Raw genomic sequence first — 15,757 nt, 5'->3', positions numbered from 1 at the left:
TCCCGACGCTCCCGCTCTCTCCTCTCTTTCATGGATTCCTAGTCTCTCTGGCCTTGCTTTCTCTCACTATCTTTACTTTCTCATTTGGTTCTTGCCGTCTTAAGTCCTAAATGATATCACTACTCCCGGTTCTTTCTAGATATTTAAGGATGGTCTACAAAGAGGTTATGTATCTTTTGTATATGGAGATCACAATCATTTTTATTCATTAGATATCAAATTGGATGATTTGAGATGAGTCACAAAGTTCGATAATTTTTTTAAATTTTTTCGATAGTTTTTTAATGTTTGGGGTGGTACCCAGTAGGTCTAACATTAGCGTCATTAAACTGTTGTCTAGGGTGCTTTTCGAAGTGGTAGGAGGCAGGCATCATTAGATCACAAATACTGACTTTGGTAAGGATTCAGATACCAAATAGAAACTCATAAAACTGCCGTATAAGGTGATGATGATTTTTCCTCTTACGAAAAAGTCAAAAAGTTTCGGATTGATGCCATGGAGACGGAGCAGGGCGAAGACATTGGGAAGGGATGTAAAAACAGTGTCCTCGTACATGCTTTGACCTCTCTTATTGATTCTACCAAAGGTGCCGTCTGGATAGAGTCGAGCCTTTAAACAATCAAATTTGAGCCCACTTTCAAATAGTGTCGAGAAATATAGTTTTAATGCGGGAAAGTTTTGTGATAGTTTTGAATTATATTTTCTATCTTTAGCTATAAGATATAAAGCTTAAGAAAATAGTGTAGATTTATCAGATCAATGAAAACTTGAAAATCTTAAAAATTAGCAGTCAAAAAATGCATTACAAAGTGCCCTATTTATAAAACTTGAAATTCATTTTTTTCTCATGTCCATGAATCTAGATGCCGAGATTATCAATTTGATGATATTCAGGCATCAAAACGACCTATTCTAATGAATGTTTTGAAGTAGGCTCTAATTTGATTGTTCAGAGCCTAGGCTCTATATAAACTTTTCCCTTCTGCCAAAAACACGGAGTAATACTTTTTCTCAACAAAAAAATAAACTAGTGAAGAGGGATCATGACTTACCTGTCCCAAAAAGAGAGAGCCCTAGCCAATACCCTTTGTGTGCAATTTTAGAGAGAAAACCTTTCGAGTACTTGGTCTTTTTTTACGTACATGAGTGAGAGAGGGGGGGACACTCAAGTTATAGTTTTCAAAAGGGAATATTGTATTTTAATTGCATTCTTTTTTTCTATTTATACAATTAAGTTCAAATTTTATAGATCCATACTTATCACCATTAAACATTCGTAAACAATATTAAAAAGTATAATGAAGTTAAATAAGGTGTACCTCCAAATTTTCTCATAAACATAATTTTGGTGTAAAAAGGTCTAAAGATGGCTTGAGAATCTATTTTAATCTCTAATTAAAAAAATACTAAACTCCAAAAATGGTTTAAATCAAGCAGATCTATAAACACTTAGAAAATATTGAAAATGGATTGTCTAGATAATGTGTTGCAAGATACACTATTTTTGGGACTAGATATCTTTTTTTCTTTTCATATTCATACTTCTCAATATTAAGATATCCAGTTTGAGGGTTTTCCAACATCAAAACAACAATTTTTGATGGATTTTTGAGGTGAACTTTAATTCTACATTTTAAGGTCTATTAAAAAAAAAAGTTGCAACTTTATATAAAATGTTTCATTTTACATATTATAAAATAGGAAATTTTTGTAAATTTCCCTATATTCAATGATATAATTCACTAATTATAGAAAAGCGAAAGGCTTATTTAGACAAGGCATTGTTCTTAGTAAATATTAAAAACCATTCATGCCCAAAAATCGTTTGCAATAGAGAGCAGTGTTGTCAAAAGTCATAACAATCTTGAGTGGTACGACATAGCGGCGTTGCTGAAACAATCTTTAGTTTAACAAAGCTCCAAGTTCTCTCTCACTGTCTCTAAACATATGTTGATGGGAATCTACCTTGAACAGGTGAATCCTGATGGGATGGAACAAGCAAAAATGACAACATTTTGGAAATGAATGTTGTCGAAGTTACGAACTGAAGAAATTTCATTCTTGTCTATCCTTTGAGGAACATTTATAACACTCTCGATAAAGAGAAATTAAACTTTTTTTAAGTGAAACACGACATTCTTTCATCTGCTACTTGTTCAATGGCTTCAAATTAACCTGATTAGCATCCCATCCTTCCTTGCCATCAGTTGAGAGGATACATAAGTCCAACTAGATGGACTCTGGTGAGTAGCTAGATGGTCATTTTTGATAGTTCATGTGGGCTAGATTTCGAATCTTGGGAATTCCATATAGCCACCAGACCCGGATCACGATCACCCACCAAACCGCATACTGAAATATCTCATGCAACATGGACTTGTCGATGTTTCTGTGTATCAGGACTTCAAAGTTGTGAGATCCGTGCATGGCGCTTTAGAAACATTTCTCATGCATCATGGATTTGCGTGTCTATGTTTTTTTTATTTTTTTCTTCTTCTTCAGCTCATCAGGATCATAGTTAGAAAGTCCCTATTAAAAACACAATTTTTTCAAAATCTGATTTTTTGAAATCCATTAAGAATTCTGAGTTTTTCATATTAAAAAAAAACTTTACAAAGAAACTTCTTCCTATAACTTTATTTCTTCATTAACTTAATATTATAGAACTTTATTTTAAAGATAAGCACATTTACTATGGAAGTAAATCAAGCATCTTGATTTAACAAAAATTTTCACCAATAAGTTCCCGTAAAAAAAAATATACAAAGAAATACGAGCAATATATTTCCTAAAAACTAAGATATGAAAATTATTGTATAAACAAGAGAGAGATTAAATGATACTTAATATTTTGGGAGCTAGAAATTCAATGTGAGATTCGAATTTGCGTAAACAATTTGTTGCTTTTTTTATGCATACAGAAGTTTGATTAATTTTTTTATTTATTTTTAATAGGTGTATATACTATAGCATTTTGGATGTTTTTGTTGGATCTATTGAAAATTTAGACAATGAAGTGTCAAGTATTACTCTAATGATACTATGAAGGCCATAAAATTATTGTTTCATGGCTTTAATATGTCTATGTAGTAAACGCAAATCATAATCCTATTTATATTTTTTTTACATATTTGATTTTTTCACTCCAATTTTTATTAAAATCCGAAATAATGACAATTTTATAACTTAATTTATTTTTTGGCGTTCCGTATTATTGACCTAGTTGTTTCCTCTATTTTTTAAAATAAAACCAAAAAATATTTTGGTTCATGGCAATTTAGAAATATGTTCAGTTTTTAATGTCTTCTCATGAAATTTCACAATATAAGTACTTTACCTCAAACTTCAATTCTTTGAATATTAATATTTAAATGATGTGCAGACATATCGTGTTAAAAAGGCTAAATTTGAGCATTTTTGCCACTCATGTTGGTATCGCTTATACACGTAAAAATGATGGTAAACATAGGTGATCCTAAAACTTAGGAAATATCTGAAAAAATGTTACTTAGTGTGACGGTATTAAGGGCTTAAAGCCTGGCTTGAAAATTTTTGATGACCGGATCTATCTCATGGCGTGTCCGAGGGAAACGAGAGGTAAGTGAGAAGTGCAAGTGGGGTGTGCACTCGTGTATACACGGGAAAAGTATACAATGAGAATATATTTTTGTAAGGTGGTTGCAATTAATCTCGACTATCGAATGTAAAACGGAGTTGTATTTATTCGATTGATCAAACTCAAAGTTTAAAAGAATTTTTTCAAACTTTTTACACATGCAAGCTATCAGATTTCACATCGTATGATTATAAATAATTGTGACCTCTTTGTATTAAAAGTAAATGGTCTCCTTATATATAATCTTGTATATATGGGTGAGGTTTTAGAAAGTGTCAAGGGGTATCCCAAAACTACTCGGTGCTACAAAAGCGGTGCAATGGCATAAAGGTTTATTATCACTCTTAATTATGACATTTAATGCTCCAAAAATGATACCGATTTAGTCGATGTAAAAATAATTAATTTTTTTGAAAATAGACGATCGCATTACAAGATTTAGTATTTCATGACTTGAATTTTTTTTATATCAATATATCTTAAAGTTGAGATGATCAATTCGAGGGTTTTTCAATATTGAGAAATTGAAATAGTTAAAAAAAATTCAATCTTGCAAAAAAATCTAACATTTTAAGATTTTTTGGAGTTTTTCTTTCTCGGACATAGTTTTGGGGGACGAGAATGGCCCATGCCCCTTCACCCTTTTTAGGAGGGAAAAATCCCCAAAATGTCCCCTAAGCTTATCTACCTCGAGGTGCTGCTTAGGTGGAAACGGCGGCAAGGCCGTGTAGGGCTGGGCTTGGGCTTATTTTTTTTTTAATTTTATTTGGCCCGGCCTGGCCGTGATAGGGTTAGGGCATTTTTGGCTCGGTTAGGATCAACTTGTTACTTAGGTTTTTTTTAAGGGTGCAGTCGGCATACAGATGCATCCGTAGTTGTAGAGGTAAGGTGCACCTTCAAATTTTATCATGGCATATATTTTTGATGTAAATTGTTATTAGGATTATCTCAAAAACTATTTTTATATGTAATTATAAAATTTTAAATTTAAAAAATGGTTAAAATCAAGTAGATCTATAAGCATACGAAAATCTTGAAAATGAAAAATGTAGATAATATGTTGTAAAATACACTATTTTCGAGACTTAAAATCTTTTTATTTTTCATGGTCATACATTTTCGATGTCGAGACGATCAATCAAAGGGTTTTGCAACATTAAAACTACCTTTTGTGATGGATTTTTAAGGTGGGTCTGTGTTTCTACATTATAAGGTTCTATCCTTAGATGAACTTTTTCCTTTTTTTTTAATCGCGGTCAACTTTCACATTTGATCGTTGTGGGCAAATAATATCATTTGAATACTGAATAAAGATCATCAAGATGCCCTAAGAGGCATTAACATGATTTTTAGATTGGTAAAAGATTAGGCTCTGAAATCCTAGCTCAGGTGAGAGGGAGAAACCCTAGGTTCGAAAAGATGCTTATCAGTCGCCTTAGATGAAGAGAGCGTAGTGGAAGAGAGAGGGAGAAACGGATGAAAACCTGTTCCGACTTTCGCTCATTATTGCGAAAGTTACCGTACACCCCACCCATGTAAAACCGCTTTCCTTTAGAGGAACACGGGTAAAAACCTTGTAAGACTTTTTTACTCATTCATAAATTAATTAATTTGTAGGGGTGAGAGTCGGCTATTTTCACCCTGTTACACAGTTATCAAACGCTATCTAAGGATTGCCCTTATAGCCGTATGGCTACCGCAACCGAGAGACTCGCCCGCCGTCTAACAGTCGAAGGCTGTGGACAAATAATGCCATTTATGATTATTAAGATGCCTTAGGAGGCATTCACATGATTTTCAGATTGGTCAAGAAAGATAAAAGACTAAGCTTTGAAATCTAAGCTTGGGTGAGGAGAAAAAACCATAGGTTTTTTTCGAATAGATGTTTGTATTTGGCTTGCTTTCTTGTCAATTAAGCTGTTCCCCATCAATTTAGTATCAGAGCTCAATATTTTTTCAACAACAAGGACTGAAAACAACAATCAACTACCTTTGGACAATGTTTTGAGCATTCAATATAAATCTTGTTGATTTTAACAAGGTCTTGTTGATTCTCTTCTTAGGGTTTGGGATTTCAGTAAGCTCATGACATCGACAAGGGGTAGTGGAAAGGGGGTTTCTTAGACCCGCTTCGTGATCCCGAACATGAAAAAAATTGAACATCTTAAAAGACAATTGAGCAACTGCTGCATAATCATAAAATAGTTTCAAAAGTGTAAAATGCTAAAAATTACATCACTCATGGGTATTTTGCTAAATTTCCCTTTCAGTTATTTTAAAATATTTTTTATATTTTTTACAAATTTGAGACAGCAAGAAGTGTAAGTTCTTCAAAATTTGAACTTAATTTATGTAAAGGGAAAAAAGTAAATTAAAATATGGGCAAGCTTTCTATGCTTTATCTACAACATAAAACTTATATACGTCCCCCTATCCAATCGTCCACTCTAAATGGACAGCGGAGATAACCCCAATCACAATGTCATGTCTGTACACTATTTTATTTTTATTTTTTAAAAATATTTTGATACCAAATTTTGAGCGTCAACTCCTCTCTTAAACTCGTACTTGTAAAAAATATAAATTTTTTTCAATGAACTAAAATAACAAAAATACCCTTGAAAGTTTCAAGAGGTATTTGATCATTACATTTTATCAAAAACTTATTCTTAATACTTTTTTAGGTGTGTCCCATTGACAATATGGCACATGCCAAATTTCATATTCATACAATTTATAGAAAAAAAACTAAAAAAAAAATACTCTGAGGCGTTGGAACTAGATCAAACGGTTAGTGGCTCATTTGATCTAAATTAGACAGTTGTATGTTGCAAGGAAAGTATAGAAAGCTTTCCCTTAAAACATACTAGGACCCGCTTTCTATGCGGCTAAGCTTGCATATGTTGAAATGCGCACCTAATAATAAATCTATTTTTGAGATGGATTTTTTGACTTAATTTTTAAGGACATATAATCTCTAACATAGAGATCATGAATATGAATAAATAAATAAATAAAATTAAAAAACTAGAAATTATAATTCTAGTAAGAAAACATTTGGATCTTTAGTTTCCATTGTTTTTTTGATGGAACACCTACTTGTATCCAATCTTTAAGATAGATGCTTTACACTTTTTGGGCCGCATATGTAGTCATGCGGTCTAGCCTGCATGAAACAATTTTCCAACATAAATATATACTAAATATAAATTATGGGAAATAATTTTTTAATTTTAATAATAAAATAATATTTTCTCGTAAATCTCCGTTTTCAATTTTGCTTGTAGGGCATGTTTGATTATATGAAAATATTTTTGTAAAGGTATTTTTATATAAAAAGCTCCCTTGTTAACTACTTGTGAGACTTTTTTCACACAAATTGGTCCTAGTGCCTTTTTAGCCAATTGATATAAAAAACTCCTGCCTTTTTAACACTAATAACAGCCAATTGATATAAAAACTACTGCATTGGATCTGATTTTTTCATGTGAAAATATTTTTATAAACAAAAGTATTTTTGTGCGTACTAAACGTAAAATCAAGGGTTCAAATATTTTTCCAAAAAGATATCACTTCTAGTTTTTGTAATTTATTTATTTTTACAGAATAATAATCTCCACGTCAAAGATTATGTATTCCTTAAAAATTAGATTCAAATTTTATTTCAAAAATAAATAATTAAGGGGCCGCATTTCTACGTGTGAATCTGTGGCCTTCATGCTAGCCGCGTCCTTTGAGAAAGGGAGATTATTACTCCAAAACTGTGATTAAAAAATCTAAAAATGAGATTTAAGAATCGAAAATTGTTTCATGTGGAAGTCCAAAAGTATAAAGCATCTATCTTTAAAGGAAAAAGTTTATATAACGATGCAACCTTATAATGTAGAACTACGGATGCACCTCAAAAATCTATCGAAAAAAGTAGTTTTAATGTTGAAAAACCATCTCGACATCGAAATGTATGACCATGAAAAATAAAAAGATTTGAAGTCTTAGAAATAGAGTATTTTACAAGATATTATCTATACCATCTATTTTCAAGATTTTCATATATTTACAGATCTACTTGATTTTAACCATTTTTAAAATTTAAAATTTTATAATTAGATATAAAAATAGATTTTGAGATAATCTTAATAACATTTTACATCAAAATTATATATCATGATAAAATTTGAAAGTGCACCTTACCTCTACAGCTATGGATGCATCAGTATGCCAACTGCACCCATCTTTAAATATTTGGTCCATCTAAAAACATTTAAAATTAACGGCCCAAACAATTTTTTAATAGAATTATTATTTTCAATTTTTAAAATTTATTTATTCTTTCATATCCATGATCTCCATGTTAGGGATTTCGAAACCTTGAAAAATTAATCCAAATATCCATCTCCAAAATAGATTTATTAAGGGCCCGTATTTCTACATATACGGGCTTGGCCCGCATGCTAACCGCGTCCTTTAGGAATTAGGATTCTCACTACTTGATTTAGGGTTTAGGAAATGGGGTTCTTTGTACTTGATCGTCTCTCTCCCCTTCATGAGCAAAAAAGCCGGGGCTTTTTTCTCTGTTATTCCCATTTTTTTCCTCTTTAGCTTGCCCCAAAAATTCTCTGATTAATTAAGAATTGTGAAAAGATGTTGGATTTAAATCTTTTCAGAGAAGACAAGGGCAATAATCCAGAGAGAATCCGTGAGTCTCAGAGGCGCAGATATGCAAAGGTCGAGGTAGTGGACGAGATTATTCATCTTGACAAGGAATGGAGACAACGTAAGTATTATTTCCCTTTGTTCTTATAACTTTGTTTTAAATAGAATTTCTGCTTTATTGGGGCAATTGTTTCATTTGCATTGATAAGATTCTGAATTTGGGAAAATTAACAGTATTTGGGGTTTGATTTTGGTTTTTAGGGCAATTCGAGCTGGATAACTTGCGTAAGGAGTTCAATAAAATCAACAAGGAAGTATCTCTGTTGAAAAGAGTGAGTTTTAAAGCAAAAAATCAGTTATTTTGCATATCTAGAGGGACCGATATTTTCCTTTTTTACTTTCAACTTCTTTGTTTTTATTAATGTGAGTTGGGTTTTCCTTTTTGTGTGAATCCGAGCAGACAAACAAAGATGCTTCTGAGTTGATAAAAAGTACGGAGGAAAACAAGCAGTTGACTGCAAAGAAAGAAGCCGAAGTTCAGGAAGCAAAGGATGCATTGTACTCGAGACTTGAAACAGTGGGAAATCTTGTTCATGATTCGGTTCCAATCAGTAATGATGAGGTCCGTATTTATATTTTCATTATTAGTGCTGTGAATATTTTTGTTATTATTATTGTTATTGTCATTATCATTCGTAGTATTGTTATTGTTATTATCATTCTTAGTACTACAAGTGGGCTTTTTCTTTTTTCCTATCGTTCTACAGTTGTTGTTTTTGTTGACAAAGCAGAATTCTTGTTATTTTTGTGGTCCTGTTTGGGTTAAATATGCATGATAATTGTGCTTCTCTAGCAGAAGATCAGTGAAAAGATGAATCCCTAAAATGAAACTACTTTAAATATACCCATCGAATTTCCTCACCCGTATATAATGCCAAAGCTGAAGATGAAATTCAAGATTATGATGCAAAGTACATTGGAAGAAATAGAGAAAATTGCCTTCCATCTTGGCTTTTTTATTATTATCTTTTGGGCATTGAAGCTCCTTGTATGTCAAGGCTCGTTGTAGGTTACATGTTTCTATAGAGAACTTTGTAGTAATAGATACCCTTAACATAGTATTGGATACTCTTAACCAGTGTATACATTTATGCCAATGATGTTATATTGCCACTATTGCACGAGTCCATCAAGTTCCCTCTCTTTTTGAAGGACATCAGTACCTTCTTACTGTCTATGTGTCTCAGTAGTGGCTTTTGAATACCAGTATCTTAGTGATCTATCTAAACGGATTCTTACTGGGGGTTCAAGGGTGAAATAGATAAATTGTTATTTCCTTCTATTTGCAGGAGAACAATGCCATTGTTCGAACTTGGGGAGATAAAAGAATGGAAGGGAATTTGAAGAATCATGTTGAGCTTGTTCAACTTCTTGGAATAGCAGATCTAGCAAAAGGTAATTTTTGAAGATTTTAGGTTGGTCAATATTAATTAAGTTTATTCAGTTCTAAGTCTTTACAATCATCCAAACATATATTGGACTTCCTATACTGTATGTTGCATGTACAGTTATATATATGCCATGGTACTTGGGGTTGTTCAGCTGAGAAAGCTCTTAAAAGTAATTTGTCCATAAAATCATCATCATCATCATCCAAGCCTTATCTCAATTGTTTCAGGTCCTCACCCTTATTGGACCAACTTATCCATAAAACAAATTTCTGTATAAGAAAATACCCCCAAAAGTGCAAAACATTTAAATCATAGATGTAAATTTTTTTTTAAAGTGTCGGGATAATAAAATCCCATTTGGTACTGAATCCAGTGAAATTCACTGGGTTTGTTGGTCAACATGTCTGGCATGAGGCAAAAAATGTCGCGTTTTTCACTTCCTGCAACAAAAGTTTACTGGGTTGGTATATTGTATGATTGTTGGTGGCACTTAAAATATAATGTTTATGTTTTTTGTTAAATTTCTATCATTTCTTAGTATTGAACATTGCTTCTTTTTTCATGTTTGATGCATGACATTTTGCGAGTTGGCTTTGCTGTTGTTCTTTATTTTTATTTTTTTTTAAATACTGCTTTTGTTGTTGCATGTACAAGAAGCACAATATGTGGTGGGGCTTCTTTGTTATGAGGGTTTTGTCAACTAACTCTACATTTTGTGGGAAACATGTTTAATTTATAGTATAATCTGATCAAGTTAACTGTAGAAGCGAAGTTTTTTTGGGTTAGTTTGTGAGATGTAAACAATTCATTCTTTTTGTGATCCAGTAAATTTTCATTCTTTAATATATTTTTCGTAAATAAACAAAAGAGAACCTCAAATTCCTTAAAGAATGTTTGGGGCCAACCTCTTGTGAGGAGATTTCTTTTGTAGGAACTGATGGATATGTTGAGATTTGTAGGTTGTTGAAGTCTTTTACTTCTGATAGGACATAATTTTGGTGGGGAGCACAGCTTAGAACGATCCATGAAGTCAGTTACGAACTTTTTCCATTATCATACAATTGCAAGTTAGGAAATTATAAAAAAAGATTTCTTTGTACTTTGTGGTTTCAACTGCTTGTTATGATTTACCACAAACCACAGGTATACCCATGATTTTTCTGTGCACAGTATGCTTAGATGGACATTTTGATTCTTCTACTGTTTAGGCCATGAGCCATTGGGGATCAATAGATTCAAGAAAGTATATGTCCATAGAGAGTGGTGGTCATTTTTTTTCTTTTTCTAAATAGTTTTTGTAAGGCAAGGTTGTGTGGACTAATAAAAGTGAGAAATGGCAGGGGTGTCTACGAGAGAAGGCAGAGATTCTTGATGCCTGATAAGTTCACCAGAAATGTCGAAAGTATTGAAAACAAAATTTAAAGAAACATATGATTGGCGGAAATTTTACTATTTATGCATCGGGTTGTATTTTGCACAATAGCATATCTCAGCCCATTATTAAAGACTGAGTACTGTGTTCAAAACCGCATTTCACAAGTCAAGTTTATGAGTACTCATTTTGTGACTTTGGTGGAGTTCTTTGTTTGATCAGTAGCAAATTTAGACTATTTAGTAAATAAGAACAGAAAGTTACAACCGGAAGTGTGGCCAAGGAGATGTCAGGTAATATCACGTTATCTATTCATCATCCCTTCTGCACTCAAAAGTCACCACAAAGTAACCTCTGTTAACAGGTAATTCTGCAATGCCTTCTCTAAAAACATGGCTGAAGGAATACGGATAGAGCACAAAGTGAATTCTCATCAAAGAAAACTGCAAGAAACCAAAGAACTAGGGTCTCTAGCCTCACTCATCTAATAACATCAAGGTAGCCTCCCTTTGTTTTGGTCGAGAATATTGTTATCTTTATATGGAAACTTTTTAATATATGAGCTCTCTAGAATCTAGATTGTACCACTTTTGGGTTGTCCTTGATTGATTCACATTGTGTACTCATTTATGTGTGCTTGAGCTGCCTATATCTCATCCTGTTTCACTATTTCGATGGCATTGTAAAGCATTTGGCCAATCAATCACCCTGTCAGTTGTATTCATGCATTTAACTAAGGGCTACATTGGAGTGTGATCCAATTTGTATAAATTCCTATGTTTGTCCTTTTATATCTAAATATGCCGTCCTATCTATTTGTAGGAGCTGATGTAGCTGGAGGGAGAGGCTATTACCTAAAGGGTGCTGGTGTCCTCTTGAATCAGGCTCTGATAAACTTTGGTCTCGCGTTTCTAATTAACCGTAACTATGAAGCGCTGCAGACTCCATTCTTTATGAGGAAGGACATCATGGCAAAATGTGCCCAACTTGCACAATTTGATGAAGAACTTTACAAGGTAAAATTCACTAACTTTTTTTTTTGGTTTTCTGACCTTCAAGTGCATAAAGAGTTCGGGAGATCTTGAGCTATGGTAAAATGCTCATTGGTTGTTTTCTTTTTTCTTTTAGGGGTTGGGGTTGGGGTTGGGGTTGGGGGGTGGGGGAAGTCTTACTACTGAACTGTTTGAATAGAAAGAATCTATTAAGGGGAACACCTAAAAGATGAACTGTATAACATTTCACCTATTCATCAAAGCACACCTAAAAAACCAACTATTCGATTTCTTGATTGTGTCATTTGGTGGGGACCTTTTGAAATGAAAATCAAAAGAAATGGGAGGGATGTCAAAAGCTCAATCCATGGGTGCATTTTCGGTTTTTGTAAATTTCCTCTTTATTATTGATAACAACTGGGTGATATTTATAATGAATCAAGAACTCAGCCGTTCATTTTGTTAGTCCATTTATTGATGTGTTAGTTTCAAAAAATTTCCTTCATTGGACAAATATCAATATCTAGTCAACAGTCTTTTAAAACCTGGCAATTCTGATTGGAAATCGCCAATCCGAATTGGGAATCGGCTGGGATCAAACTACATCCTGGAAGGTATCTATCCCAGCACGGACCGTTCCCCACCCCCACCAAAAACCGCCTTTTTCATATTTTTTAAGCTTACTTGATATTATCTTAGACCGCTCCTAAATCCCCACCCCATAATCCCCTATCTTAATTTTTTTTGGTTTTTTAAATATATTCTGGATTGCTGATTCAGGCTGATATAGATTGGCGATCTTCCGATCTGACACGGACCTGTGGGTTAGATGATCCACCTCACTGATCTGGGTTTTGAGACACTGCTAATCAATGAACTGTTTTAATGAATTTATTCTCAAAAGAAAAGAACTATTTTAATGAACGCTTAAAAACATGCTACTTTCCAAAAACAGTTTCCGAGATTTTATCAAACAAAAGAAACTGATTTCTCAAGGAATTCCAGACAGGTTTAGCAAAAAGGAAAAATATTTTCCTGGAGAGTATTTTTCTTGGGAAATCAAATTCTTTGGAAAATATTTCTCAGGGGAAATATTTTTCCTGATCCTTAATGCCTTCTAATCATACTGTTCCATTGACCTGCTTGGTATGAAATTTTGTATGAAATATTACGATCTTCCTCACTTTTGCACAGGTAACAGGTGAGGGAGACGACAAGTATTTGATTGCTACTGCAGAACAACCGCTGTGTGCATATCATCTTGGTGAATGGATTCATCCTTCACAACTACCCATAAGGTTTATTCTTGGCCTTCTGCCTCTTATGTAGAACTCGTGTGGGTGTGTGCACGTGCGTGCTTGTGCGCGCACGTGCGTATGTTATCAGATTTCCCAAACTTTATAAAATAAGATTTGTGGTTGGCTAGTAAGTTGTGTCGAAAGCATGCAGGTTTGCAGGATACTCGACTTGCTTTCGTAAAGAAGCAGGTTCTCATGGTCGAGATACTTTGGGTATCTTTAGGGTCCATCAATTTGAGAAGGTGGAGCAGTTCTGCATCACCAGGCCTAATGGGAACGACTCTTGGGATATGCATGAGGAAATGCTAAAGAATTCAGAGGATTTCTACAAGGAGGTCTTCTTTCTTTGTCCAAAATATCCTTTGTTTGAGTCGCATCATTATGGTTAATGTAAATTAGTGCAAAACTATAAAAAGCTGTATATTATTGCATGAAAATGGTGTCAGTTTATTTATATGAACTGCAGCTGAAGATTCCGTATCAAGTGGTGTCTATTGTTTCGGGTGCATTGAATGATGCAGCTGCCAAAAAGTATGATTTGGAAGGATGGTTTCCAGCTTCTAAGACCTACAGAGAGCTCGTGTCTTGTTCAAATTGTACTGATTACCAGTCGAGGGCGTTGGAAATCCGCTATGGCCAGAAAAAGGTGAGTTACTCAAACGCACACAGGGGGTGGAGAGAGAGAGAGAGAGAGTGTTTTGTTACTACATGAGAATAGTAGTTGTTACAATGTACGGTTTCAGCAGAGCTCATCCTGAATCCTTTCTGCTGGTCCTGAACTCTAAAAGTGTTATAATTTGTCATTGAAGAACATTAGTGACCAGTGTCTGTTTATGCTATGGTTTTGCAGTGTATGGTTATATCTCTTTTTCTCAAGAGAAAAGTATTTTGCAGTGAGTGTGGTCATATCTCTTTTTCTTAAGAGAAAAATATGGTAATGTCTCTCGATTTATGGGATTTTATTGGGTTTTTTCTTTCAGAGTAACGAACAAGTGAAACAATATGTTCATCTGTTGAACTCTACCCTCACAGCAACGGAAAGGACCGTGTGCTGTATCCTTGAGAATTATCAGAAGGAAGATGGTGTGGAGATCCCAGAAGCGTTACGTCCGTTCATGGGTGGTATCAGCTTTCTTCCTTTTCAAAACAAACTAACCACTGAGGCAAAGGGCAAGAAGTCAAAGCCCAAGGTCTCTCTCTCTTTCTCTGACACAAAGCCCAAGGTCTCTCTCTCTTTCTCTGACACACCCCCCCCCCCCCCTCCCCCCCGCCCTTTCCTCTTTAACAAAGTATTAGGATTTACGTTCACATTTTGGGTGGGATTTGCCTTTCAAGAATTTGTCTTGTGCATGGTTTTCTGTTTAGTTTTTGCTTCCAGCTTTTTATTTTTAAGGGAAATTAACAGAAGAATCTCTTTTTCTTTTTTTCTTTTTTTTTTAATTTTTTTTTTCAAAGTTTAAAATAGTCATAAGAAGTCTTGAGCCCAAGCCTGATTCCTGTTGTGAATATTGTTTTTTTTTTCTTCTTTTTTCTATAGATCCGATTAAGTTCACATTTTAGAGATCCATACTTCTCACCATAATGGATTTGTAAACAATATTAAAAATAATAATTAATTTAAAAAACAACATTAAAAATATAATTAAGTTATATAAAATCATCAAATTACCCTTATAAAATTTAAATTTAGGGAAATTTTAGATATTTTATTTATTTTAAAAGATTTTTTTGGCATTTTTTCTCAATGTGAGATGTTGGGAAGTATCAAATCCCCAAATTTGAACTTAATGTATATCAAAGGCAATAAAATTAAAATACAATGTGCACTTTCAAAAGAGAGCATAAAATATGAATGAAGTAAATAGGGCTTTTTTTAATCATCATCATCATAGCTTTTTTCCAATTAGTAGGGGTCGGCTAGGACTATTTTTAACATTGATAACATAATAGAATTATTTTTAATCTTTGATAACAAATAAGATGTTTTTTTTTTTAGTAAATTTCAGTTTGTCCACTAATATTTCTACAGGCTTATTTCTACTCTGTATCATATTTTACCATTCATGCTAAAAAATGGTTTGCCAGAGAGCAGCGTTGTCAAAAGTCATAACAATCTTCAGCATAATGACAAAGTGGCATTGTTAAAACAATCACTGGTATAACTACGCTAACCGCACTATGAGCTCCCTACCAAGTCCGCTCTCTCCCTCTCTCTCTCTATATCCGTATGTTGATGGCATCTTGCCTTGAACAGGTGAATCCTGATAGGGATGGAGCAAGCAAAAATGGCGACATTCCGGAAATGAATGATCTCAAAGTTACGAAATGAAGAAATTCCCTTCTCTATTATGTAAGTTAAGGAACATTTCTATCA

The 15,757-nt window shown here is 33.6% G+C and overlaps 1 protein-coding gene across 2 annotated transcripts in view; it reads left to right on the top strand.

Moving 5' to 3' along the window:
* Nucleotides 1–8,135: 8,135 nt before the first annotated feature.
* The window catches only part of LOC18445078 (seryl-tRNA synthetase / serine-tRNA ligase), a 7,835-nt gene continuing 213 nt past the window's right edge, over nt 8,136–15,757 (top strand). The window contains exons 1-10 of one of the 2 annotated variants that reach the window (XM_006855224.4): nt 8,136–8,391; nt 8,532–8,602; nt 8,731–8,892; nt 9,620–9,725; nt 11,916–12,109; nt 13,280–13,383; nt 13,535–13,718; nt 13,850–14,029; nt 14,364–14,573; nt 15,638–15,757. The exon at nt 15,638–15,757 is cut by the window's right edge and continues 213 nt beyond it. In XM_006855224.4, the coding sequence (XP_006855286.1) occupies nt 8,259–8,391; nt 8,532–8,602; nt 8,731–8,892; nt 9,620–9,725; nt 11,916–12,109; nt 13,280–13,383; nt 13,535–13,718; nt 13,850–14,029; nt 14,364–14,573; nt 15,638–15,712 (1,419 nt within the window). In that variant the 5' untranslated portion in view covers nt 8,136–8,258 and the 3' untranslated portion in view covers nt 15,713–15,757. Of the gene's footprint in view, nt 8,392–8,531; nt 8,603–8,730; nt 8,893–9,619; nt 9,726–11,915; nt 12,110–13,279; nt 13,384–13,534; nt 13,719–13,849; nt 14,030–14,363; nt 14,607–15,637 lie in introns of both variants that reach the window. The other variant, XM_011629063.3, reaches the window with a different exon arrangement.

This window comes from Amborella trichopoda, chromosome 2 (assembly GCF_054954075.1).
Source record: "Amborella trichopoda isolate Santa Cruz 75 chromosome 2, AtrichopodaSantaCruz75HAP2 v2.0, whole genome shotgun sequence".
Taxonomy (NCBI): Eukaryota; Viridiplantae; Streptophyta; class Magnoliopsida; order Amborellales; family Amborellaceae; genus Amborella; species Amborella trichopoda.
This window is presented reverse-complemented; position numbering and strand designations above follow the sequence as displayed.